Source organism: Alternaria arborescens (assembly GCF_004154835.1).
Source record: "Alternaria arborescens strain FERA 675 chromosome Unknown contig_38, whole genome shotgun sequence".
In the NCBI taxonomy this organism is placed as follows: Eukaryota; Fungi; Ascomycota; class Dothideomycetes; order Pleosporales; family Pleosporaceae; genus Alternaria; species Alternaria arborescens.
The window spans coordinates 40,464-66,798 of NW_021167893.1; the positions used below are offsets into that span (position 1 = coordinate 40,464).

A 26,335-nucleotide genomic window follows, 5' to 3' on the forward strand; every position below is an offset into this window, starting at 1 on the left:
GCCGTCTTTCTCCTCGTCTCACTAGTTCTTTGGTCCTCAAGACTGCTCGTGTGTGTGGACTTGACACGGTACTATAAAGCGTATGCATTGGCTGTGTAACATGCCAAATATGTGTGGCTTCATTGTGTACTCGAATGGACATTCATGTAGTTCTTCCGCCATGTTCCAATACTACTTGCCCCTTCTTCTTCTTCTCTGGAGCCACATTTAATCCCTGCGTAGGTTTTCCTCTAGTTCTGCCTTTTTCTTCTATGATTCCCTCATCCTTTTCTCGTCTCCTTAAGAATCTTCTTCCACAGGCACATACCCCTCAGCTAACCAACTCCATATATTGAGTCCGATCTTAACGCCCTTTGTAACAGGTAACCCCGCATGCCAGCTCTCCGCATACCCACTCCCATCTCCCCGCATATTCTCCCAGAACACCGCATTCCCAGCAATCGGCTTGAAGATGACCCCCTTGCTTAGATCTTCCTTGGGCCGTCCGTCCTCCACAGTACTCGCCGAGAGATCTGCATCTGTCGAAGAAGCACCGTCACCACACTCAATAAATTGACACCAACTTTCATCTTTAGGCCTCTCTAAACGCGGGAAGTGTGTTCCACCACCCGTGCAATTGGCTTCCAAATACACCATAAAAGAACTGACGCGTCCACTCTTCTTAGTCGCGGTACTCCAGTCGTAGTGGTATGTGTAATGGCCTCCAACGCCATATCTCTGGCTCCATAGTTTCTCAATGAAAGTGTAGGGTCGCCAGCCTTGAAAAACGCGAGCGCGCTCTTCAATACACTTCACTGTTTGGCTGCGGGGTAGGGGAGCTTTTTCCGAGTTGCGGATTGACGGATTGAGGGACTCAGTGCCGGAGGTCCATACGGTTGAGGGTGTGAAATGCGGGTTACTGTAGTAGGCTTTGTTAGTCTCAAGGAAAGACAAAGCCGCAAGAGGAAACACGCTATGTTGTTTGTACTTGGCCAAGACAGGACATGCTACTCCACGAACTCAGGAACATTCCTGTGAGCGATATAGTTCTGTCCATATGCAAATACTAGAACAAGGTACCAAAGTTACATACCTCAATGCCACAACTTCTTTTGCTTCCTCTTCGTCAATGAACCCCTCAATGTACACCACCAATGGTTCCCTGCTCAGGACATAAACTCCTTTGTATGCATGCGCCGCGCAACTCAAGTTCTTCTCTGGAATAACCAGATTCTCCAACTTGGATATTGTATCAACACCTTTTTTCGCACCAAGGCTACTGCCTGACAACGCTGAACCGCCATTCGTACGTGAGACAAGCAATGTCGACAAAGGCGCGCCCGCGAGTATATATGCTAGTGCGGCGAGGAAAGCATATTGAACGAATGATGTTATCGATAGTGAGGACGAATACGAGGACGAGGACGACGATGACGATGCGGAGGAGGAACGTTGCATCGCAAAAACTGCACAAACGACACGCCGCAAGCAAGCAAGAACAATAACGACAGTAACCCCAACCCGAACCCGAGCAAATCCGAACAGCAGAGGACAAAAGCACTGGAACCGAGAAAGCGCGTTAAAGAGTGCTGTGGAAAACACACATCCAACACTCCCCCTTCAAAAGAAATCTGAACTAGACAAAACTAGGAAACAGAGATCCCCACCCGGGTGGCTATGTTATCACCGATATTAAGGGTCCTCGTCCACATCCCGCACCACTCCACGTGTCATGCTGTTGTACCTGTGTTCAGTGCGTCAGATTAAATCGAGGTTGAGTGTTCGCTCCATGGTATGTGCATTTTTGCCCGAGTGTGTCTGGCGTCCAGACAGTGTTTGGGTGAGTACTGTTGTGGCTGGATGCGCTGGATGCACCCTTTTCCGACTTTTACCCCTGGCTTATATAAACACGGGCTGATGCGCTAGATGCAAAGACAGGGAACAAGGGCCATGTGTCATGACCACATGTGATCCGGTCGGTTCTGCATGTAATCTGCGTCCAGGGGTTGCGCGCGTGGATTGTGTTATGCTGGATCCTGGTCTAGGATGTGAGGGTTAGGAAATCTAGAATGGAGGGGCTGAATGCTTCTCCCGAGACTTTGGGCGCTGTACTTTCCACATGTACTTTGCTACTTCATCCGCAGTTCGTAGACTTGCTTGTTTAATGATTATCATCTTCCTTGCACTTTCACTTCCTGGGTCAGAAGCAAGAACACAGCGATCAAGCTTATCGAGTTACCAACAGGTAGCATCAAAGCGAATTTCTGGGATTGCACCTCTATAAACGCCACCCTAATGGTTCAGAAAAGGTATCAAAACGAGAATACAGAAGGCAGGGTAAACGAAGCTCAGAACAATGAGACTCTGGCGTAATGTCGTCAATCTCTCTTGAAATAAAGACAAACAGTTGGTATCCCAAATCTACGCACACCTAAGGAAGAACACTCGCTCGCATGCTGACCCAAGCTGAACAAAGTCGTCTCCTGGGCTCCGGGATGATGTCTTCCCTTTCAAATTAGTCCAGAATGCAAAGATTCTGGCTGTTCAAAATATGCCGTAACATATACAGTCCATACACTGGGTATGGTTCGCGCAAAAGTGGTATCCTCTGGCCTCTCTAACTCGACGTAAAGGGTCTCCCTGCTTATTGGGCATGGACCCGCAATGCTTCCGCTGCCCCCTCCTGTTGTGTCACCTTATCTGATTGGAGCAAACCGTGGCAAGTACTCTGTACAAGTCGATTGCTGTATCACTGTTTCACACCGTTTTCCCGTTCGTGCTGCTCAGCAACTTCACGTGCGTAGAACTCGACCAGCATTGTTCCATACGCCTCCATCTCTTCCAAGGGTACAGCGAGGCGGAAGTCGTTCAATAACAGGAATTGCAGCTCTAAGTGGTTCAACTCAACTAACGGTAGACCGCCGACCTTGATGTTGTTAGCAAACGTTTACATATTTTGTATCGACGAGTACAGACCTTCGCATATCTCGAGTTTGTATAAAAGACGTCAGAGAAGAACTTGCTGGCGCACGTAACACCGGCTATGACGAGACGATGTATGTTGAAACTGTCGACAACGAAAAAGTGTGAGAGGTTCAGTGCGTCCACGTCGAGATCTTGCTGAGGCGGTGAAGGCGGCTGAGGGCCCTCGCGTGGTGTTTGCGAGGGCTTGCCTAGGGAGCCTGACGGAGGAGGCGTGGCCGCCTGAGCAGAAGCTGATGCAGGTCGTGTGCTATCTGCGGGAATCGAAGCCGCTGACATTGCAGACTTTGATTGTTCCACAGACTGTTGATTAGCCTTGCGAAGACCAGACATAGGGCCAGCATTTACCCTCTCTGTCATCCTGTCGAAGTAGACGAGTAAACTCAGGAAGACCTCATAGGTGGTTGGGCAGTATTTGTGAATTCTACTCAGATAGCTGAGGATAGAGATGCTGGGGACGTTCTTTCCATGAAAGGCCAAGACGCTGGTTGTCTGTTGGCTCAACCCTGAGGTACCCTCTGATGGCGGGATTTGGCGGTGCAGATGGTCGTGCTGCCGATCGTTGGTAGTCGTGATCTTGGTCAGCAAACCAGCCACCATTTCGATTATGTCTGACACGGGCATCTCGCTGATCTCGTACTGAGGCCCGACGTCTGCAGGGTCTCGTCGCTGCCGCCGTGCAAGCGAGCGCGACTGGGAAAAGGGACTGGACTCATCGATGGCGAAGCTCTGGATATGCGACAGACTCTTTACTTTTATCTTGGTAGGAGAGGCTTCGGGCGATTGCAAGGACTGTGCTGGACCTGACGAGGGAACGGTTCGGGTGTTTGTGAAGGCGGGGTCTACGCCCGACGGGGTCGGCTGTTGTGAGTGGGGACGAAAGTGCGGACTGGGTGGCGTCGGTGCTGCTTGTTCGGCAGCGGGTGCGGTGGTGTTGGGCTCGGAGCTGTTTTGCTGCTGCGATCGCTGGCCTGGTGTTGAGCTCGACTGCGGGGCTGCCGAATCGGCCATGGGAACATCAGCAGACGGAGCTACCACGCGCGGCGCATTGGTGCTCGAAGACGGCGATGGCCGTACGGGAGTGTGACGCCCGACAGGAGACTCTTGTGACTGATGCGTGCTGCCGCCGCCAAACATGTTGGTGTGAAAGTGGTTCCCACCGAAGTCGCTCACCAAAAGCGAAGTCATTCCGCGAAACCAGGCTGCGCAGGGACGTCGAGTGCAGCGGGTCTTGACGTGGGGGAAGGCGCGGCACAGCGAATGCTTGCGGTGCACCAGGGAGTGTGCTTGCGAGGCAGAGTGGATCGGTGAGAGATGTCGGTCGTGTTGTTGAGCCTTATCGGAAAGAGCCCGAAGTTGGACGCAGCTTAAAGGGGCGCAGGTATCGCGTGCAAGCCTGCTGCTCTCTGCCGTAGCCAAAGTAAATTGGACGGCACGCGTCGAGTCAAGGTAAAGGTGAGGATGCGCGCAGGATGGGCTTCCAGCGTGAAGAGTGATGAGGTGTTGTTCGACAAAGGCGTGGGGAACCCAAACGTCACAGACCAACGACTGGCGAGGTCCCAAGAGACCCTGGCCGCAATTCACCTGCACCGTCCAAAACGCATGTGACGACACTGTGCATCTACTCTCTCTCTCGTTTCGGCACTGCACGCATCCCGCCACAATTTGCAAAACACTCGAGATGGTCCTCTGCAATTCGGACCGTCCCGCCACGTGAGAGGATGGATGGAACAGGGCCACGCCAAAAAAAACACCGGCGACGAATGCCCTGATGCTGACTGTTGATTGGCCATTGGTTGCGCCTCCATCCCACGCCTACTGCCCGAGTTCCGGTGCATCATGGTAACCATGGATTCCTTTTGTCTCATTTCGCTCATTCAGGTATCATCATCATGTCGTGCTATATCATACATGGTGTGCCTATGTACCCACCACCGTCATGACGACCACTTCTACTGCTTGCCTGGCCCATCGTAGTTCTGGTCTGGCAGGTATAGATGCCTCTGCGCGCCCTTGCCTGTGAGCACCACCATGCGAATCACACCGCCCGAGCTGCCGTCCCACTTGATGGCTTCTGAGAGCGCGCCCTTGACAAACTTGATGCCTTCCTCCTCGCTCATGTTCTCCCTCCAGTTTGCGTCGCAGTATCCATAGATGTACGTTGAGCCTGAGCCGCCAATTGCGTATGACTGCTTGTGCAGGGAGCCTCCGAGGGGAATCGAGTATACCTGTCCGCCGTGGCGGTGGTCCCATCCGGCAATAATGAGTCCAGCTCTGCAGTTACGTCAGTGACGAGTAGTCGCACGGCCGTGCCTTACTCACGAGAGTTGGTCCTTGTTGGAGTAGCAGAGCTCTTGGAAAATGGCTGCTGCAGTCTGTGTGGTCGGTGGCTCGTCGTTGGTGGTACCGTACATGCCCAGGTGATATTGCACGATATCCGCGACAGCCTGTGTATCTGCAGCTGATCCCGATCTGCAACACCAGATGGTGTCGTGCACTTGTGTGAGCTTGTCGGTGACACGGTTCGCGATGTATGCTCCGGTCGTCGTCCTACTGTCGGCAGCTAATATGACGCCGTCTTTGAAGTTGATGGCCATGATGGATGTTCCAAGGCTAGGTTGCTTGTTAGCACTCTGGCAGCGCTCTTGGCCCACAAACAACTCACTTGACCTCACCCTTCTTGAGGTGGTTCATGTCGACATGGATGCCATCTACGCAGTGTGAGTTTCCCGCAGTTCACTTGTTTGTAGCGGCAAATGTACCTTCTCCCAACATGCCTGTGGACATCATTGTTGCGGTATGAGCTGGTCTACTATAGAGAGGGATGGTTCGACAAGTCCGAATGTCCGAGAAGCGTGTGGTGGAGGCAAGAGAAGCTGTGGGGTGAGTGAGTAGCTGCTACAGGTGGTGGTGTAGGCAGCTCGACGGTACGCGGCTGGTTTTCCTTGGCGTTTCGCTATTGGTCTCAACCGCTAGCTGTAACATGCGACACCCTCTAGGCCTCACTCACATGCGGTTGCGCACCGTAACCCCATACTACATTTTCCTGTCTGGCTCTCCGAATGGTCGAGTCTTCCATTCCTTCTCCATCTCCCTCACCTAGGCTGCTATTCTCGCGAAGTCGCTCGGCACCTGAGCCCCGATCCATCCTACGCCCCACAGACCCCCAAGTCCGACCAGGGAGCATGGCTTCGGCATTGGACACGTTCATGTCCTACCTGCGCGTACCTATCCTAGCATCCTCTGGTGTCGCCGCCCTGCTCAGCGGTCTCCTATACTTCAAGCAAAAGTACACCATCTTCTGTTCCCTCGTTGGAATCTGGCTAATGGTGATAGCGAAATCATATACCCCCGGGCTTTCCCTCCAGACGCTCGAACGAACGTACCCAGGCCCTCGCAATTCGCCATTACCGACTATGAGGAACTGTTTATCCCTACCCCGGACGGCGAATCCCTAAGCGCATTCTTCATTCGAGCCAACAAGCAACATGCGCGCAATGTAACAGTTCTCATGTTCCATGGCAACGCTGGCAACATCGGCTACAGGCTTCCCATCGCAAAGATCCTCGAAAATGAGTTGCGGTGCAATGTGTTGATGTTGCAGTACCGAGGCTATGGCTTGTCTTCTGGCAATCCTAATGAAAAGGGGCTCATGATTGATGCGCAGACCGGGTTGGACTATATCCGCCAAAGGCACGAACTTCGAGACACCAAGGTTGTGATATACGGTCAGAGTATCGGTGGTGCAGTTGCCATTGGACTGGCTGCTCGTAACCTTAAAGAGGGCGACATCTCCGGCATCATCTTGGAGAATACCTTTACCTCGATCAAAAAACTCATACCGACGTGAGTAACTTCGTTAGATTTGGAGGTCATCACTAACCTGGAGTAGTGCTTTCCCTCCTGCTCGCTTCTTGACTCCTCTCTGCCACCAGATCTGGCCTACTGAAGAGACACTCCCTAAGATTACCAAGATACCTATTTTATTCCTCAGTGGTCTCAAGGACGAAATCATTCCGTAAGCGCATACCCTAGACATGGACCGTTTGCCGGTAGGCTTTCAGTTTGCTGACCGCTTTACAGACCTTCTCACATGACTAAATTGTTCCAAGTCTGCAAAGCACCAAAAGTTTGGAAGGAACTACCGAATGGAAGCCACAACGACACCGTCGCAGAACCACGCTATTTTCAATACATTGAAGAGTTCCTGACTGAATTCGTAGCTCGCTGAAGCCAGTTCTGAACAAGAAATAGTTATTGACGGCAGTTGACAAATATGCTGAGCCAGTCCTGCACTACTGCTTCACTCGTGTAGTGCGAACCACAAAGGAAGCCGCAGGACCGGAAACAGCTGGAGCGAGCGTATGATATGTCACTGGTTCTTTTCTATTGGCAGGATTTCCGACCCGTTCCGAGGTCTATACACTACTAGGCCGACGTCGCAAGTCACGTATGGGATCCATAAGGTTTGTGTCTACTGCGCGGGCAGCGTATGTATACGCTGTGAGCGTTCCGGAGCAGCCGATATGTACTTTGAAGTCCCCAGCATTCTGAAACGGACATGCACATATTCCCTGGGCTGAACTTTTATGCGGCGTCGTGGACCGACGCGCCAACACCGGTAACGAAAATGTACTTTTGGTGGCAAAATGGCACCACATAGTATGCAACCGGGTCACGTCGTGCAGCACTCGCGAATATACAGATCGCGATCGAATGCATGAGCGACCAGTAATGAGTGCTTCTCCGTAGACTAGCCGTGATTTGTATTTGCAGCCCCTGTTAGCTATTCTTGCAAGAGAACCATTAAACTTGACGGAGTGTTTAGATTTTGCTTCACAAGGGTCCACGTTTACCGAACACGTGCAAAACCTGAGATGTGGGGTGACGGCGGATCGCCAGGGGCGAGGTACATGTCTCAGCCGGCTTATCGATGCAAGATTTCTCAAGACGGGGGCATTTTATCGAAAGATCATCCTTCACAGCCTCAGTCGCTTCACTACTGCATCTGCATTTGCATCGTACGACACGCAAACGTGTACGGACAGTCGGGGGAAGCTATTCGGACGAACCGGCTATACCGGAGTTTGAATTCACGACACAGTTACTATGCACCGCGCATTTGGAGCACCCCCGCAGGGTTCCAGCTGGGCCTCTGGATACGCAGAGGCTCTACAGTAGTGCCAACGCTCGCGTTCGCGACCGGACGCTGATTCGATGAAGAATCTGTGCTGGACCCTGTAAACGGATGCTAGCACCGCCACTGCGGTAATGTGGGCGCGCGATGTCAAAGCTTGACGTTTCCCATATCACTAGTGACCGGGAATGTGTAAGTGGGATTCACGGCACATGGACATGTTGGCATCGCAATCTCTTATTAGGCCGAAGACGGGTGTTTTGGCAGCACTCTTGTTGCTGCCCAGCGGTGCGACAGCGTGGAGCCTCAAATCGTTCGACGTTGATCGAGTCGACTTGGACAAGCTCATGATCTGCAGATCTATTCTTGTAACACTATCGTCATTCTCACACCCTGGCAGACGGGACAGACGTTTCGTTCATTGCTCGCCCGGGTGTCGATCATGACCGCGCGGGATCAAGTGTGGTGGCTGTGCTGTGGCGCGCAGATCACTGTAATGGTGCGGTCTCGCCGAGGGTGTGGCGAAAAGCCCTCTGCACTGGCAGCCCAGAACCAGTTCCCATGTTTGAGCAAACGGTTTCGGACCATTCTGTCCAGCCGTCTGCCGAGAGCATGCCGAGCCCACTGCAAACTCGTCAAGCGTTGGTTTGCACTGGTGTGTTCGCATTCATGGAAGCGAGTGCTGACATCTGGCGGCCCACCGTCTCGCCGTCGCGCTATGGCGCTAAACCTGTATAGGTCCCAGAGCCATCCCTGCCCGCTCCATCTTTCTCCCCCCCTCGTTTCGACCCCCTCCCGCCGCAGGGTCACCAGGGGAGTACCACCGCCCAGACAGCCTACTACGAAGCCACTCAACAGCGCCCCAAGATGCTTTTACCGGGTCCCTTGTCAGCTCCTTACGCTGGCTCCATGCCTTGTCATTATCGTGACGCCCTAATGCTGTCCACGCGGCGTCCATGGCTCCTCCCTGTTTCCTAAACGGCCGGAGTCTTCTGGGCGGCTCAGTTCGTGCATGTCGCGTCTGGTCCACCGTCGTTGTAGCTCCCTCAATTGGTCAGCCTGCCTTGCATGCATGTCCGGCCCGTTCTCATGGACGGCGTCAAATTACTTCATCATCTTGATCTAGGCAGAATTGTTACAGTGCAAGCCGGTGCTAGCGGACACCCTGGTATTATGGTCTTGGAGCGCTTTTGTAATATAATGCTTTCTTCTACTTTCTCGGCAAGTTTCGATTCGAGAGATTGACGCGAGCACTTCCGCGCCAACTGCTTTTCGGTATACAGAACAAACCCTAAATTTCCGCCTGCCGGAGATTGCTAGGAAGGGCCCGCTAAGCTTTCGTAAGATAGTCTATGATCAGCGCTGTCGGCCCATGGCATTCTAGAAACGGTATCACTCGCCACGTCCGATGATATACCACGTCCGTAACACTTGTTTTCTACTACTCCTTGACTCAGGTACCCAATTATCTTCTCCCCGCTGGGCTTTTGGTGATCGTTTCGCCTCCAGAGCATCGGTTTAGACCCTGTCATTCTACGTCAATCCTGTCAGCCACGGCCAGCCTTCCGACAACCAATCAAGCTACGGTCAGTTACTGCGGCCAGCGGCGATTGAGGCAGAAAACTCGCGAGATCCCTCTTGTGGCCTTCCCGTTCCTACCAGGCCAATCAATGAGCTCATCCTCGGGACCCTAGCTCCTAATATCTGCCGCACGTACGCTTGCCCATTGCGGTCCCTGCCGTTGCGCCGTCTCCAACCTCATAAGGGCTTTGAGAGATCGCTTCTGCCGTCTTAGTGGTTGTGTGATTCTGACCATCATCTTCGTTCCGCCCTAAGCGAGCTCCTTCTCCAAGGTAGTACATCAACCGAAGTCGTTCATCTTCCCTCAAACGGTCTCTCCTCCTGCCGGCTTCTTTTTTTACATGCGATCACCTCACAGCCTCCCTTATCCATTGACAAACTTTGTTCGTCATCTCTCCTAGGAAGCGACTTACTTTCGGTACTCGTCACTTCCGGGTTGCCACACCTCTTCAAGGATACGTTGATATAGAATTAGGTATGTTGCATTCTCCTATGTTCGGAAGTTTGGTTCGAATCGGGCCTTTATACTTTCGTTTTTCTAGACCTCGTTGTATGAGTTGTAGTATGGACTAACATGGCTTTCGTTTGGGTCCAACAGTGGGTACCACTTCCTGTCGTTTACGAACAACAACACATGGGCGACCTACCACCTGGTCCACGGCCTCATGCCATGGACAACGCGACAACTGGTCTTGCGCGTGACGGAAATACTTCCGATTCATTTCCAACATCCCTCAAATCTCCAGACAGTAGCGATCCGTTCTATTCTCAGCTCAGTGGCCTACCTCATGGCCAACTACGACCCGACTTTCGATCATCGACCCATGCGAACGGATCTCACCAGCCCCAGGAACATGGTACATCACCACTGAACATGGGCGCCATGACAGGCGCACTACCCAACTATGGCACCAACGACAATGCTTCAACGAATCCGCAAACGGTACCCCGCTCGTTGTCTGGCGCATCCACGTCAGCTGTGGCATACCAGCTCGGACAGAACCTACAGATGACTTCTAGCAACATGTCCACTCATGCTTCATACGGACCTGGATTTGCTACTGGGCTTCCCCAACAACCCTTCATGCCTCAACAGGGCTCACAATACAGCGCCTATCCTTCCTTCGCGACAAACCAGCCTCGTCTAGCTGGGGTGGCACCGATGCCATCCCCATACCAGAGCTATCAGCAGGCGTCACAGTACATGTACTATCCGGCGCCATACGGACCACAAGGGCAATTCAACCCCGGGTTCGGTACTCAGAATCAATTGATGTACGAAAGGAAGGCCAGTTTGATGAACACGGGTATTCAAGGCCACGTTGCCGATTATTCGCATGTCGATGGCGGCTTCTCGGGTGTTCGCATGGCCACTGGAAATTTTCTAGGGGACTCGATGTCTCCATACGGTGCACCATTTGCACAATCTCCTGGTAAGTATACAGAAGCTTGTCCTTACACATAATACCATTGGAGTATCGTATGTGCAGTTGCTGATGTGACCATAGCCATACCTCGCTCTGGGCCAATGAGTTCCATACCTCGCGGGCCGCCTCGCAAACCGAAACAGTCTGGACACGCACTTTGGGTTGGCAATCTCCCACCTGGAACCACGATAGTCGCCTTGAAGGACCACTTCTCTCGCGACGCTACCAAGGATATCGAAAGTCTGTTTTTGATATCCAAGAGCAACTGTGCGTTTGTCAACTATCGCACGGAAGCATCGTGCACGGCTGCAATGCACAGATTCCACGACTCACGCTTCAACGGTGTGCGCCTAGTCTGTCGACTTCGACGCAGCTCTGCTCCGGCATCAGGCGTCCCTACAGCACCCTCGGCTATGATAGGCCAGCAAAAGAACGCTTCTCGGCCAGCGACACCGACGCAGGACAGTGTCACTGATAATCTTACAGAAGACGCGGCCGGCTCACCATCGCACAAGAGTATTGAAGATCACAGATCATCTGCCGATACTGCCACGAAATACTTCATTGTGAAAAGCCTTACGCTGCAAGACCTGGAGCTCAGTGTTCGGAACGGTATCTGGGCTACACAGTCTCACAATGAAGATGTACTGAACAAAGCATTCCAGGTAAGTGCATAACAAACTCCATGCCTGTGAGAGCTGGCTGACAGAACCCAGTCTGCTGAGAATGTCTACCTCATCTTCTCCGCGAACAAGTCGGGCGAGTACTTTGGTTACGCCCGTATGGCGTCACCGATCCTCGAGGATGGCGCTCCTATCACAGGCTCGGCACCCAAACCAGAGACGATCGCAGATACGACAGACGTGCCAAAGTCGATCGCAACCCCAGCAACAGAATGGGCACCTCGTGGAAGAATCATTGACGACTCTGCGCGCGGCACGATTTTCTGGGAAGCAGAGCTCCCCAACACCGATGTTGAAGAGGAGGGTGAGGACAAAGGCGACAAGACTGACAGAGACGAGGCGCCCCAACCAGCCGAAGGCGATACTTCAGCCGTGCCACAGAGCTGGGGCAAGCCCTTCAAGATTGAGTGGGTCTCTACAAACCGCCTACCATTTTACCGTACCCGGGGCCTCCGCAACCCGTGGAATGCCAATCGCGAAGTCAAGATTGCGAGGGATGGCACGGAGCTTGAACCCAGTGTCGGAGAGCGCCTGGTCCAGATGTTCCATCGCTTGGGCCCTTCCGCTACGGGTGCACCGGCAATGCCGCCTGGTGTAGCCACCGGCATGATGCCTCAGATGCGAACATTCTAGGTACGTGCTTTTTACTTGAGTTGGACTTGTTGCATAGCACCTAATGCATCAACCGTAAAGTCATGGCTATCGTCGCACTTGGCATTTCACAAATTGAGAGTTGCCTAGGTAAATATGATGCGTCTTTTCTTTTAACTGGAACGAGCTTTATTTGGGGCTCTCCGCTGCCGGGCAGTGGGGGATGCACCAATCTCCTTTCGATGCATTCGCTTTTGTCGTTGTTATCAAAGAAGGAAGGAATTTTGACGATGAGATGATGATTTAATAAGCAAGATGAGGTCAGGAAACACGAAGGATTCGAAGCCAGTACTTGGATTGGTTTGGATAGTTGAGTATCCTTTCCTTCCTATAATGCTCTCGTCATCACTGTAGTATCATTGGAGTTTCTGTTTCTGTATCCTTTTCAGTTTCGTTTTAATGTAACATATTGTCTTGCATTGCCCGACCTAGACTTTGCCCCTACTTTGTGCGCGTAAACCTGTTGTACTCATAACCGCACCCTTGCTCATATGGTCTTTTACTTTTTTCGGTATCTTCTTCACAGGGAATCCTCACTGTTTTGCCCATCGGCCCTTTCTGCGCTGGTTGGGCTGCACAGATATTAACGAACTCGCTCGCGTTCTAGCCCTCACATGCGTCTAGTCTCCATAGGTAGGAGTACCGGCCATCTTGCGGATTCATAGGCCGCGACCAATGACGCACTCTCAGCAGATCCCGAGGCAGTGGCAGCGTGGGAAGGCATCATTGTCAGCCCACTATGGCCATTAAACAATAGAACGCCTTGGCCATGGCCATGAAAGCGTTACTGGCATGACCTACGCCAGGCGGTCGAAATGACGAGACAGCAAGGTTGGAAGGTCCGATCAAACCACCGACGCTAGGTGTCTCTGCCGTAACATCGCCCACAGAATCGTCATGAGGGAACGTAAACTTTACTCACCTCCACGTGTCCTTGCACACACTCGAATCCCCAGCAAAACAACCGTTTTCGCCCCCAGGCTTCGTGCTCGGATGCTGCGTGCACGCGGGAAGCATACATCCGGCAAGGAATGTTGTCCCTAGAGTAAAAGCCACAAATATTGTGCATCTCCACCCAAGCTCTGAGAAGCCTCACTTTGCAACCCAACGCCTTAGATAACGCCATAGTACAGTAGTAGCCCAACAATTTCCCCACCCACATGCTAGGTACATGTAGAACAAGACTGGCACGCCGTTATACCCGTCAGACAGTAGAAGGAATGGAGCACAAGAAGAGAACAAGATCCAGTTCCGGCACACACAAGTCACTTTGTGAATATACCCACTGCGACTGTTCCTTCCCCTGTCAATCAGACCCCTAGTCCGCGCAACCTCAAGTCACACAGCAGACCACCTGCAGTGCAGGGACATCGCAATCTAGATCTCCTATACCGTACTGTACATGACGGCGACAATCATCCGCGTCATCCGCTCGCATGCCTTTCTCACTTTTGCCCATGATGGACCGTGCGTTTCCCACTCTGTCCTCGCTGCAAAAATGCCGCTGTGGCGGTTCTCGCTGCATTCAGCATGTTTTTTAAGTGGAGATGGCAGGGGTCCGCGGAAGGGAGCGGGCTGCGCGCTAACACCCGTGTTTGCAACGAGTAATGGTGTCATACTAAACGCGATGGTGAGATGACCACATGCAAGTGCCGGTGTCTAAATTTTCCTTTTGGCGTCCAGCGGTGTGTACGATCCATGGACAGCTTCCTGCTCCCAATTAGGAGGTTAAAGCCGAAAAAGCGTTGCAGATAGTCGTGTAATAGGGGGGAACAGGGGTTCATGGCGTTGTATTTGTTGTCGTTACCACGAGTGTTGCCCGGTTTACTTTTACCGAGGCTGCCTAACACAACCTTGGAATCGACATGTACAGTTCTATCATGTCGCTCATCGAACATTGAACCCACCTCATCCTACTAATCAACTTTGCCGATCCTCAGCACCGGTTTCAAGTGAATCTTGGAACTTCCCATCACTTATTTAGTGCGGTTGCTGTACCCGGCCATGCACAGAAACGCGACTCGCCCACGGCAGTTTCCGCTTTACATGCAGCTTTCCTGCCAGCTTATTTTTCCCATCTTGAGGTGGCTTGGATAGGAAAGTTCGCTCCCGAGATTCAATCGCGATCGCAAGACTGGTTACGACTATTGCTCGGACACTCTTAGACTATGGGTTCCTTTTGTCCTATCCGAGATCAGAGCATTTCTGCAGAGGCATGTCCAGAACGCGATCATTACCACATAAGCTTCCGTCAAGCTCACAGCCAAGGTCACTTTGTGGGCTCGATGCTCTGGTCAATAGTGGTACGCTCCACTCAGACTTTCCTCTATGTCATTTGTCCGGTTCTTGACCGATGAGTCCAGCTCCGAGATCGCTTCTCTTGTGTTTTGTCCTTGCTTTACGTTTAGGCTTGTGTTATGTTTAGACTATTATGAAGACCTGTAGGCTTGGTACCTGATCAACTAGGTGATGGTCGAGACTCTTGCAAGGCCGTTGACGGGCCCCTGTATAGAGCTGGATGTCCACTATCACGTGCCGTCGTGTCTTAGTCGCGCTCCCGGTAGCTTGCGTCGTCGCGTCTAGCATCTTTCCAATATAGTCTCATGAAGCCTCTATGTTCATAAGTAAGATTGGAACAGGGACAGTGTTTCGCGGTGAGTTTACTCGAGATAGAGCACATGCATGCGAGACTGGTTGAAGTTACCCTTACTTGATCACGATGTTGGCTACGACCATGTCAAATGAGAGGCGGCGGATTGCTGCCATTTCTTAGTACTGCCATTGCCTGAATAGTACATGGCGCTTGCCAGATGGAATTATGCCGGATTTAGCAGTGTGCACTATCATCACTTACCCCTCAGCAACGTCATATATCGACCTTTCGAGTGTACATCGCATGCTCTTTTGTACGGCGAACTTATCATCGCATATCTCGAATACTACGATCACAGCCGATCTCAAGGTAGATACAGCCGTAGACCTTAGAGCCCTCGAATTCGGCAAGCAGGTAGTCGTTTCCCTGTCGAGACAAGAAACATTCACCATGTCCACTCCCGACCTACCAACCAAGATGTGGGCAGCGCAAGTTGTCGAGTTCAACTCACCGTACAAAGTTCACCAAATCCCCCTTCCGTCAGACCTCGCACCGAAAGACCTCCTAATTAAAGTCGCCGTCGCATCACTTTGCCACACAGACTCCATGGTCTCTGCTGGCAACATGGGCACACCCCTTCCCTGCACAGCTTCTCATGAAGGCGCCGGTACCATCGTAGCCATAGGTTCTTCCGTAAAGGACTTCGCGGTAGGCGACAGGGTCATGGCAGGACTGTTATACCATGCATGTGGGACCTGCGCTGAATGTCAAGGCCCCTCGGCCTGTCCGCAATACTGCCAGAAGACTGGTGGTTTCCTGGGTGTGACAAACCACGGCTTTTTCGCTCAATACGCGAAAATTGATGCGGAGCAAACTGCAAAGTTACCTGACAAGGTGTCTTTCGAAACTGCTGCTCCGCTGGCTTGCGCGGGTATCACTATCTACCGTGGCATTGTCTTGTCTGCCGTGAAAAAAGGAGAATGGATAGCCATTGTAGGTAGTGGAGGTGGCCTAGGTCATCTTGGCGTGCAGTTTGCAAAGGCAATGGGGTTGAACGTTATTGGTATCGATGTGCGAGATGAAGGTTTGGAACTCACGCGGCATTGTGGTGCAGATGTTATCATTGATGCTAGAACAAGCAGAAAGGATATCATCAAAGCTGTACATGCTTGTACGAACAATGAAGGTGCGACGGCTACTTTGAACGTAAGCGATGCTTCCTCGGCGGCGGCTACGGCATGTGCTATCACCAAAATGCATGGCACTATGATTCAGATTGCGCAACCGGATGACGTGGTAATCCCATATCATGAGCTCATCTTTCGCGATATCAGGGTCAGAGGGTCGGTCATCTCTACTGTAGGTGAGGCGCGCGATATGTTGAAACTGGTTGCAGAGCATGGTATTACAGTGCAGACGAATCCGTTTCAGGGATTAAGTGAGATTGAGGAGTTGGTTGAGTTAGCGCATGGAGGCAAAATGAAGGGAAAGGGTGTTATCATCATGGACCAGAAGCAGGTATAGGTTGGAGCAGAATAGATGATACATGACTACAATACGCCGGCAGTAGAATTAGCAAGATATATTTGTTGCATGCAGAAGTACTGATTCCAAGCAAGTCTCATTGAACACCATGGACCCAAACCTACATCGTTGTTTGTTTTAGTAACACAATAAAGTAACATCATGCAGGTATCTTAGGGCATGGTCCTGTTAGGTACAGCTTTGAAGAATTCCGGTTTGAATTATCCTTTGTGCTGGTGACGTAACAATACTACAACAGCCGGTCTAGAAAACATACGTTAAATGGCCATGCAGTGTGCTAGCATCGTAAGATCAAATTTGAGTTCAAATTAAACAGACGCGATTATACTACAATTCTATAAGCCTACACACTAACCCAAAACTCGTCCAGCAGTGGAAGCTGTGCTCCTGTCCTTAGTCTCTACCTTCCTCAACCCCTTGCCAGCAGCAATCTCGCCAAGCAACGCTCCACGGTTCGGCATTCCACCTGGAGCCTTCATGCTAGGCATTGGGGGCGGCGGAGGTGCAGAACCACCTGGTGGCGGTGGTGGGCCAGGCGGCGGCGGAGGCGCACCGCTCGTAGGCATGGGAGGAGGTGGTGGGATACCAACGGGCGGTGATGTCACAGCTGGACTCTCAGCACGCGGGCTCTTGTTGTCCATGGAGGAAAGTGGACGTGGTGGTGCCATGGTACCGAACAACATGGAAGCCAACTGCTTGGCGCCACCTTGGGGTGCCTCATCATCGTCGGATGAATCGTCGTCGTCTGAGTCGACGACAGACCAGTCATCATCGTCTTGTCTTAGTCTGCGCGCTGAAGGTTGAGCAGGCTCATTGAACGTAGGCGCAGCAGCCTTGTTGGCTTGCTCTTGAGTAAGACGGTGGAAAGGGTTCGTGGACACCTCGCTTGTGTTGCTCGGTGGGGGCGGAGGTGTCGAGACAGTGCTGTTCTCCTGGTTCGACATTGCCATCTTCTTCAAGAATGGGTTCTTGGTCTCAGTGTCGCCTAAGCCAGGGTGAGGACTAGTCACCGAAGACGCAGGCGGGCTGGCGATGGACGATGGTGGTGTGTTGTGCGAAATTTGGGGGATTGGTGGTGCTTGTGGAGGTGCAGTATCACGCGGCAACTCTTGACTGGCGGTAGGTGTAGTGTCCTGAGGTGTGATGTTCTGCGGGCCATCGTCATCCGAGGACTCGTCGTCGTCGAGCGCCTCAAGCTGCATCTGCAGCTGACGCTCGCGCTCACGAGCAGCTTCGATCTCAGCGCGCTGGGCGGCCAGTCGAGTTTCCTTCTCCTTGGCATCTTTGGAAGCAGCTTCTCTGCGCTTCTTCTCTTCGGCCTTCTTGAGCTTGCCTTGTTGAACTTGCTCTTCCAGGGCACGAAGCCTAGCCTGAGCGGATTCCCGCTCCTTGGCAAGTTCATCCTCTTGTCTACGCTCCTCGTCCCTAGTGTTTGTCAGTATAGACTTAGAGGATAGATCGATGTATACATACTCCATGCGCCTTGTCTCAGCTTCTTGAGCTTCCTGCTGCTCGCGAAGAGCCTTCTCAGCCATGTCATTATCTGCCCTCTTCGACTCTGCTTCCGCTTGTTGCACATCATGCTGCGCAACATCTGTCTTGTTCTTACGCGAAGCTGGGGGTGGCGGTGCGGGCTTCTTGCCGCTGCTCTTAGTTGGAGCAGGTGGTGCTGCGGACTCGTCATTGAGACGTCTTTGACGCTCTTCTTCGCGGCGCGCATCTTCCTCTTCAGCCTGACGCAGCTTCTCTTCACGTTCTTTCTTCTCACGGTCGGCACGCTGTTGAGGTGTCTCGCCAGCTTTGACAGGAGCTTTGATACCCAAGGCAGCTAGGCGCTCGGCCATGCGTTGCTCAGCTTGTTGCTTGATGAATGCCGCACGTTCTTCTGGAGTCTTGTATGCCGAGTATGACCCACCGCCGGGTGTAGTTGTTGATGCACGAGGAGGGGGGTCGACACGAGCAGCAGGGCTCTCATAGCGAGATGTTGCTGGCCGTCTCTCCTCTGAACGGGCCCTGTAGTTATCGCGGGATTTACTGTGCGAGGTTAGTAAGATGGTTGCCAAAGTTATCGGATAATACTTACTCGTCCTTGCGGATGCGCGAAGCCCGGCTGCTGCGCTGCAGATCAAAGATGAATTCCTTAACGTCATCTTCCACACCTAGAGCCTCCTCCCATCTGCGTCGTTCATGCTCACTTGTATTGTCATGCCCTCCCTCTTTCAAGCTCGACTCTAGGCCCCTAGTATATTCGTTCACACTGTCTTCAACATCACGAATCATGCGCTCATTGTTCTCCCTCTCTGCTCTGATGCGCGAGTTTTCCTTCTCTAAGCGCTCAGTTGCAGCGCCAGTGTCATCGCTAGCAGGAGCAGGCTTTCCGGTCAATGCAGCAGAGCGTGCTTGCATCATAGCCTTAGCGCGAGCTTTCAGACGGTCGGATTCAGTCACCGCACCGCCAGGTCCAGTACCCACGATGGTAGATGCGGATCCAGGGTGTGCCTTGGCATCTTTGAGTCTGAACAGCTCAAGTTGGGCGTCTGCTATCTCACGCTCTGTTCTGCGAACATTGGACGCAAGTTCAGGCAAGCGATCAGTCAAGGTCTGTAGTTGGCGCTTCAGGGCACGACGTTCAGCATCCGAGTCAGACGATCTAAGTGAAGCTTTGGGATGAGCATCGATGTCTTCTTGTACCCTGCGGATGCGGCGGTAGAGATCCTCAGCTTCTCGGCGGTCTCGGCGATCCAGCGCATCGTCTTCATCGGCTGCGTTCTCGTCTTGTGTATCCATGGCATCCAACAAGATTTGCTTCTCTTTGACAGACTTTCTCAGCTGGTCAAGTGACATCTCATCAGATCGCTCTGAAGAAGGAGAAGCCGGCTGCGCTGGGGAAGGCGAGCGACCGCCACCACCAAGACGATGTCTAGCGCTCGACTTGTATCCTACATTATCGTCGTTGTTACGGAAAACTGTAGCATCCTTTCGGCCACCGGCTTGCGGACTACCAGCGCGGAACGAGTGAGACTTTAGGTAGCTAACACCAGTGCGCTGAGGCTGAAGGAAAGCACCAGAGTTCTTCCTGTCCTCGGCATCTCCACGTAGCAAGTTCTTCATCGCACCAATAGAGTCATTGATGTTGCGCGTAGATGGTGGCACCAGCTCAGGAGGGAGACGAGCGGGGATGGGGTAGCCGTTGAGCTTACGGTAGATCAGATGCATGGCAACCGCGAATTGATCTAGGTCGAGACGACCTCTGTCAGAAGAGTCGGCGAGGGTCCAAATGCGCTCCAAATCTGGCTTGGGCAGTCCACTCTGTCCAAAAATTTCGAGGGCTTGCGCTCCACTGATGTAGCCCTTGGTCATGCCATCCCAGGCTCGGAAAGTATCATCATACAGCTTCTTCTCTCCTTTCGTAATGGCCCAGGGAATCGTGGCGTTACCAGTCAAACCGGCAGTCGTATGGTTACCACCCTCCCGGCCAGTCTGAGGCATCATTCGTTGCGCCAAAGCTTCAATGTTTGGCAATCCAGTGGCTGGGGTATTGGCTAGACCCCACTGACCTGGCATCCCGGTTGGCTGCGCATTGAGAGGTGCCATGCCGGTCTGATTAGGCGCGAGGTTTGAGCCAAAGCCGGTAGGCATCGGAGGCATCGGTGGACGTGGTCCATTATAGCCACCAGGAGCCTGTCCAAAGCCAGTGGGCTGCGGCTGCATACCAGTCGGCTGCTGTCCGAAACCTGTAGGTTGTGGCTGCATGCCCATTGACTGCTGTCCATATCCAGTCGGCTGCGTGACCAACGTATTCAACAATTGGCTGTTCGATGGCTGGGGCTGGGGCTGCTGGATTGTAGGAGGCTCGTTGAACTTCGGGGCATTGCTCGCCGGTGTTGGGCGGCTTGACGAATCGTCGCCGACTCCGAACGATATGATATCCACCATACTAGAGACCTCGTTCTTGACTCGTTCGGGGAGGGAGTTCGGCAGGTCCTTGCCAGTCAACTTGAGATTGCAAAGGTACATGGCGAGCGCAAATTCGGGGAACAGGAGCTGGCCGGACTTGGTCGTATCCGACAAGGTCCTATGTTTGTTAGCACTGGATTATGGGTGCAAGTTGCTGAACGTACCAGATGTGGGAAAGCGCATCGCCAGATAGCTTGGAGCGCATCAAGAGGTCCCGCGCCTGGTCTCCGGACAAAGCCTGGGCATCCCCAACAGCCGACTTGAACAGCTGCTCGAACTTGGCCTGGTCTTGCGCCGTGATGAAGGACAGCCGTATATTCGGGATCTTGGTCGTCTTGGCAGGAACGGGTGGTGGCACTGAAGACGCAGAGCTGCCGCGGAATGAATCAGCCATCTGCGCCGATGTCATGCCTGTGGGCTGCGGCCGTTGCGGTTGAGCAGGCGGTTGTTGCTGTTGCTGCTGCTGCTGTTGCGGCGGCGCGCCAGTCTGAAAGGGCATCTGCTGGGGAGCCTGCTGCTGCTGGAACTGCTGGTTCTGCTGCCCTGGGAAGCCTGTGTACTGCGGCTGCATGCCCGTTGGCTGCTGTCCGAAGCCCTGCGGCTGACCCGGAAAGCCAGTAAACTGTGGTTGCATTGGAGCTCCTCCGAATCCCGTCGGCTGAGGTGCCAATCCACCCTGAAAGCCTCCAGGCTGCTGGAAGGGCTGCTGTTGCTGCTGCTGCCCATACTGAGGCTGCCCCGGTCGGGCACTGTTCCCACCCCCTAAGTACGAGTTGGACCCAGAGAACATGGCGGGCGAGTTATCGCGGGTCGATTAGAGCAGTGGAGATGCGCGCATGCGGTGCAGGAACTAGAAAGATGTAAGGAGCGCGTACGGGCGGGAATGGCGAAAGGTGTAATGAGGGAGGTTGAGAGTCTGTGCTGCTCGCGCAGCCCTGGAGGTCCCAGGGTAAGTTCGCGCTAAGGTGCTTCAGTCGTCATCTTCGAGGACGCGCTTGCCTCGTCGGTAAGCACCAGGACCCGACATCCACTACTCTTACATCATCTTCATCATGTCGAACGCACAGAACGGCGCAGGTGCTGCATCGCATTCCGAGGCTGATCTTGCCCAAGTGAGTTTTGTGGCAATCGCTGTACTTTGGGAATTAACAGCTCGGGTAGGCGTTCAAGGAACTGCAGCGAGGCGAACAGACCGCAGCCGCCCTGGAGAGCCACCTCGATTCTATTGAGAAAAAGATTGAGGCACTCCTGGCGCAAGCCGAGAAGGCCGAGCAGGAGTTGAAAGATACTCCGGAAGATCCTGACAAGTCTTCCGGAACCGAAGAAAAGGGTTCCAAATAAGATCTACAAAGCCATGCGTCTGCTCTGCGATATGAACCATGTACACCCTGCACCAACTCTGGGTCGGATATATTGCAAGCACGCCGTGAATACTACGAGAATAACGACCGAGTACCCTCGTTCTCATGAGCATGATGGATGACACGAGCGAGGATGGATACAAGCATGATCAATGCGCTCTTAGCAGAATGGACATGTTGGAGTCTTAGCATTAAGGGGGCATATCATGCGCTTGTACGTGCTCTTGGGCACCTGTTCACAAGCCACCGACAGTCGAGGGCTTTACTTCGGAACTCTTCATCTTAAAGACTTCATCCAAATGGAACACTCCATTGCTGTCCTTCTCAACCACACCTACCTCGGTGATAATACCATCAATAAGTTCTGCAGGTGTGACGTCAAAAGCTGGGTTCCATACGCCGATGCCGTTGGCTGCAATACTGATAGTCTCAACAACACCAAGATCTAGCGTGACTCCATCGTGTCTCGGTCCTTTGACGAGCGTCACTTCCTTCCCGGGGCGTTCTTCGATGACGATGTCTGACCCCGATTTGGTCTTCAGGTCAATAGTAGTCCTCGGTGCTGCAACCAGGAACTTGACGCCGTGGTGCTTTGCAAGAATGGCTAATGAATAGGTTCCAATCTTGTTGGCAGTATCACCATTTGCGGCCACTCGGTCAGCGCCAACCACGATACCCGCAATATTCTCGCTTCCACCCCGTAGTCGGAGTAGCGCTGCGGCCATGGAGTCTGTGATGAGAGTTGCCGGTATCTTGTCGTGGACCAGCTCAAATGCTGTCAGTCTGGAGCCTTGGTTGTATGGTCGCGTTTCAGAGCAGAAGGCGTGCTTCAACGATCCATTGGCATGTAGAGATCGGATCACTCCAAGCGCTGTACCATATCCTGCAGTTGCGAGGGATCTGTACGATTAGCATTTGAAAATCTCTGATGCAGAATCGTACACACCCGGTGTTGCAGTGTGTCATCATGCTCACAGGTCCCTTCTTTCCTGCCTCCGTATTTTTCATTATCCACTCCGCGCCATGCTTGCCGATATTCTCATTGTCGCTCACGTCGTCGACCAACATCTTCTCGGCAACGGCAACATATGCTTCTCTCACAGCTTCTCCACTCGCTCCCTCACTCGCAGCAGCTTCCTCGGTAATTTTTCGAAGCTTGCCAGCTGCGTCTGCAAGGTTGACGGCAGTTGGTCTGCTCGTTACCAGGTAGTCCAGCTTTTCTGTAATGAAAATCTTAACCTCTTCTGCTACTGAAGAAAGCTTCGTGTTTGTGAGCTCAACTGCGAGAGCGAGAGCAGCGACTATGGCGATAGCTGGCGCTCCTCGCGTTCGCATATCCTTGATTGCGTGCCATGCATCAGTGCTGGAGTAGATGCCGTCATATTCTTCAGCGTGGGGTAGTTTCAGCTGGTCGAGAATCTCGAGCTGGCCGCGCGAGTATTTGATAGCTTGGAGTACCATTTCGAAAAGTCGATAGTTTGGTGTATCACTCCAACGTGCTGCAAAAAATTAAATGCCAAGATGATGAGCGTTGGGTTTCAATAGCCCCATCCCGCGGAGACCGCGGACATTGACGCTAGCACGTGGGAACGTCTGGACCTAAACATGCGTGCGGCCCAAAGCAAGTTACACAGCATAATACAAACGAAGCATTCACGGTCTATAGCCTGGTATCAACCATCCGCTGCTCCGCCAAAGGTCGTAAGTTTTGACACCTCGGGATGACGGCACGCGATGACGAAATCAAGCCACGTGTGGCTCATTGCCAAGGCCGGGTTCAGCCACCAAGCAACGCACCTGCCGGTATAGGCGAGGCCGTCGACGGCCTCAGTGTTCGAGCCGGACAAACATGAACCGTCAAGTTTTCATTTCTGCTGTGTAACGAGTATCCTGGGCGATATCTGTGTCAAAGGAGACGGAACAGACACTTTGGATGGAGTCCTTCACTGCCACCTGAAAAGTGCAGCATGTCAGCCCTACAAGAGCCGCAGAAATAAAGGGTCCTACTGTCAGGAACCCGACAGTGAATTGACCGCGGTAGCCCCATGACGACGCCAACACTCGGACCCCATGCATGTACGCTACGCACTCAATTGACTCTCCCGTGCCTTTGCTTCGACCCCATTCTGTAAAATACAAGAAGACATTGCTCCCTCTAGTTGTTCGCCCCATCAGGACTGTGTTGTCCAACCAAGACGTTTTCGGCAACCACGCCCGTTGCTAGTCACCCCGATAGGCGGAGAAAAAGACCCACATCCTCACTATTTATCTTTCCCAACACCACAAGCAGAGGCGGTCACCCAGCCAGAGAGACGTTCTGTGCACATGCGCTTACCAGCCAATCGTCTTACCTCCCCGCGCCTTGCTGTACCCTCGTAATTTGGGCCCGATATCGATTGGAACGTCGAACGAGAAAGATCGCCACGCCTCGAACAGCCCCGCGCAGCTTCGCGCCAGACTTATATAACGATGCCCCGCATGCCGCGCTCGAACTCGAGCGTTGGGGTAAGCACAGCAGTTATGGCTTCACAAGAAGAGCCAATACAACCCACGTACCGAGGTTACGGCACAATCGCTCCCCAGAGACCTGCGCAACGCCAAAGACGTCACTCATGGCATACACGACCCTGCATGCAGGAAGCAGAGAACTTCCAGTTGTTGGTAAGTGAACCAGTACGTATGCGCTTACCATTTACTAACGAGTATGTAGCTTCGAAACTTCTTGGTCGAACTCAATTGCCGGATGGACTTCCTGGAAGACTATGGCCACGTCAAGTACGACGCCGGTGTCGAATACGCATACAACACCTTGCTTGCCGTTCGCGAATCCTGCTCGAAGATATCCGATGGCGCAATCGAGGCCGGACGACGACAGGCTTCCGTATTCGTCGAGACATTGGAGGGCCGTTACAAAGATGCGATGGAAAGGAAAGAGACCCTAGGAGAGAAGGTCTTGGAAGGAATAGTGCTTATGGACAACTATCTGACCGAGTTTGAGACGCGCGCATACGCCATAAGAGACGGATCGATCGGTTCCTATGCACAGGAATTCTATGAGGAAGGTCGGAGAAAGATGGACGAGGGAATCGAGATCGCAAAGGGTGTTGTGGACGGTGGTCTAGACAAGGCACGACGCGCGCGTGAAACGATTGAACTCCGAGTTGAGCACGCCGTCCAACGGGCCTTAGAGCGAGCCAAAGCACACGGCCTGATACACTACGAGGATCTACCAGAGCCATGGCGAGTCAACCCACATATCCTCAAGGGCTACCGTTTTCAAGAAGGAAAGTGGGCTTGCGTTCGATCCATTTTCGGCCTCCACAACGAGCTAATCAATATCTGGACACATCTCCTCGGATTCATCATGGTTCTTGCCATTGCCTTCTACTTCTACCCTTCGAGTGCCAACTTCAGCATGTCGACCAAGGCCGACATCTTCATTGCGGCAGTTTTCTTCTTTGCGGCATGCAAATGCCTGGCTTGTTCGACCATTTGGCACACGATGAACAGCATATCACACCAAACATTGCTTGAACGCTTCGCCTGTGTAGATTACACTGGTATCTCTTTACTCGTCGCCGCATCTATCATGACGACTGAATACGCCGCATTCTACTGCGAACCCGTCTCCCGCTGGTCATACATGTGCATAACAGCACTTCTCGGCGTTGGCGGTGTTATTCTACCCTGGCATCCGACCTTCAATCGAGCGGACATGGCCTGGCTCCGCGTTCTCTTCTACTGCTCCCTTGCCCTGACTGGCTTCCTGCCCTTTGGCCAGCTCGCGTATACCCGTGGCGTCGCATGGGCACAGTACTTCTACGCGCCCGTCACTAAGAGTTTGCTCGTGTACGTTACCGGTGCATTGTTGTATGCGAGCAAGACGCCCGAACGCTTCTTTCCTGGCTTCTTCGATTACGTAGGCTGCTCCCACAACATCTGGCATGTTGCTGTGCTGGGAGGTATCATCTTCCACTACATGGCCATGCAGACTATGTTCACGCAGGCTCTTACTCGGGCCCAGACAAGCTGTTCCGTGTACTGAGAGCGCTGTTCTCTTCGGTATCTTTATCCTTCACTGTTCTACATCTTCATCACTTTTCATCTTCGTTTGGAGCGTTCGGCACTGTTGAGCGAGTAGGGTGCTTTCGCATTGGGCAGGCGTCCGGTTCGTAGATGTCATGGATTGCTGGACAGAAGACCAGTGCTCGGCCGGTGGTAGCTGTGCTGAGCGCTGTGTTTGACGCTCATATAGAATGTCTGTAGCTGCGAGATCCTGCATTTTAAATTGTTCATACCAAGCTTTCACTCGTCGTACATGCAAATGAACCTAAACATCAAAAGGTTCCGGATTGCTTGTGAAACCACATGCGAGCTGATGATTCATTCTTTCTTTCGATGATTGTGGAAATACTTGTTGAGATAGCATCGACTGCTTG

At 52.7% G+C, this 26,335-nt stretch overlaps 10 protein-coding genes across 10 annotated transcripts; 5 read left to right on the forward strand and 5 right to left on the reverse strand.

Annotated features, from left to right (window-relative positions):
* Positions 1 to 279: 279 nt before the first annotated feature.
* AA0111_g10661 (hypothetical protein) lies at positions 280 to 1,437 on the reverse strand (the record flags this gene model as incomplete). Its single annotated transcript, XM_028644439.1, has 2 exons — positions 280 to 898; positions 1,073 to 1,437. 2 exons carry the CDS (start codon positions 1,435 to 1,437, stop codon positions 280 to 282), a joined length of 984 nt encoding a protein of 327 aa, XP_028501740.1.
* A 1,291-nt stretch (positions 1,438 to 2,728) lies between these two features.
* On the reverse strand, positions 2,729 to 4,098 carry AA0111_g10662 (hypothetical protein; the record flags this gene model as incomplete). Its single annotated transcript, XM_028644440.1, has 3 exons — positions 2,729 to 2,905; positions 2,956 to 3,264; positions 3,310 to 4,098. 3 exons carry the CDS (start codon positions 4,096 to 4,098, stop codon positions 2,729 to 2,731), a joined length of 1,275 nt encoding a protein of 424 aa, XP_028501737.1.
* An 815-nt stretch (positions 4,099 to 4,913) lies between these two features.
* AA0111_g10663 (Proteasome subunit beta type-1) lies at positions 4,914 to 5,751 on the reverse strand (the record flags this gene model as incomplete). The annotated part of the gene is made up of 4 exons (XM_028644441.1): positions 4,914 to 5,235; positions 5,284 to 5,574; positions 5,627 to 5,672; positions 5,724 to 5,751. The coding sequence occupies 4 exons, from the start codon at positions 5,749 to 5,751 to the stop codon at positions 4,914 to 4,916; spliced, it is 687 nt and encodes a 228-aa protein (XP_028501738.1).
* Positions 5,752 to 6,023: 272 nt separating this feature from the next.
* On the forward strand, positions 6,024 to 7,192 carry AA0111_g10664 (hypothetical protein; the record flags this gene model as incomplete). The annotated part of the gene is made up of 4 exons (XM_028644442.1): positions 6,024 to 6,250; positions 6,298 to 6,807; positions 6,854 to 6,979; positions 7,045 to 7,192. The coding sequence occupies 4 exons, from the start codon at positions 6,024 to 6,026 to the stop codon at positions 7,190 to 7,192; spliced, it is 1,011 nt and encodes a 336-aa protein (XP_028501735.1).
* A 3,061-nt stretch (positions 7,193 to 10,253) lies between these two features.
* AA0111_g10665 (hypothetical protein) lies at positions 10,254 to 12,422 on the forward strand (the record flags this gene model as incomplete). Its single annotated transcript, XM_028644443.1, has 3 exons — positions 10,254 to 11,112; positions 11,188 to 11,771; positions 11,823 to 12,422. The coding sequence occupies 3 exons, from the start codon at positions 10,254 to 10,256 to the stop codon at positions 12,420 to 12,422; spliced, it is 2,043 nt and encodes a 680-aa protein (XP_028501736.1).
* Positions 12,423 to 15,483: 3,061 nt separating this feature from the next.
* On the forward strand, positions 15,484 to 16,557 carry AA0111_g10666 (hypothetical protein; the record flags this gene model as incomplete). The annotated part of the gene is made up of 1 exon (XM_028644444.1): positions 15,484 to 16,557. One exon carries the CDS (start codon positions 15,484 to 15,486, stop codon positions 16,555 to 16,557), a length of 1,074 nt encoding a protein of 357 aa, XP_028501733.1.
* A 371-nt stretch (positions 16,558 to 16,928) lies between these two features.
* Positions 16,929 to 21,325, reverse strand: AA0111_g10667 (Actin cytoskeleton-regulatory complex protein; the record flags this gene model as incomplete). Its single annotated transcript, XM_028644445.1, has 4 exons — positions 16,929 to 18,003; positions 18,052 to 18,612; positions 18,662 to 20,653; positions 20,700 to 21,325. The coding sequence occupies 4 exons, from the start codon at positions 21,323 to 21,325 to the stop codon at positions 16,929 to 16,931; spliced, it is 4,254 nt and encodes a 1,417-aa protein (XP_028501734.1).
* A 262-nt stretch (positions 21,326 to 21,587) lies between these two features.
* Positions 21,588 to 21,876, forward strand: AA0111_g10668 (hypothetical protein; the record flags this gene model as incomplete). The annotated part of the gene is made up of 2 exons (XM_028644446.1): positions 21,588 to 21,647; positions 21,697 to 21,876. The coding sequence occupies 2 exons, from the start codon at positions 21,588 to 21,590 to the stop codon at positions 21,874 to 21,876; spliced, it is 240 nt and encodes a 79-aa protein (XP_028501741.1).
* A 256-nt stretch (positions 21,877 to 22,132) lies between these two features.
* Positions 22,133 to 23,357, reverse strand: AA0111_g10669 (Methylthioribose-1-phosphate isomerase; the record flags this gene model as incomplete). The annotated part of the gene is made up of 2 exons (XM_028644447.1): positions 22,133 to 22,796; positions 22,843 to 23,357. The coding sequence occupies 2 exons, from the start codon at positions 23,355 to 23,357 to the stop codon at positions 22,133 to 22,135; spliced, it is 1,179 nt and encodes a 392-aa protein (XP_028501742.1).
* Positions 23,358 to 24,416: 1,059 nt separating this feature from the next.
* AA0111_g10670 (hypothetical protein) lies at positions 24,417 to 25,941 on the forward strand (the record flags this gene model as incomplete). The annotated part of the gene is made up of 2 exons (XM_028644449.1): positions 24,417 to 24,557; positions 24,607 to 25,941. 2 exons carry the CDS (start codon positions 24,417 to 24,419, stop codon positions 25,939 to 25,941), a joined length of 1,476 nt encoding a protein of 491 aa, XP_028501710.1.
* Positions 25,942 to 26,335: the final 394 nt, after the last annotated feature.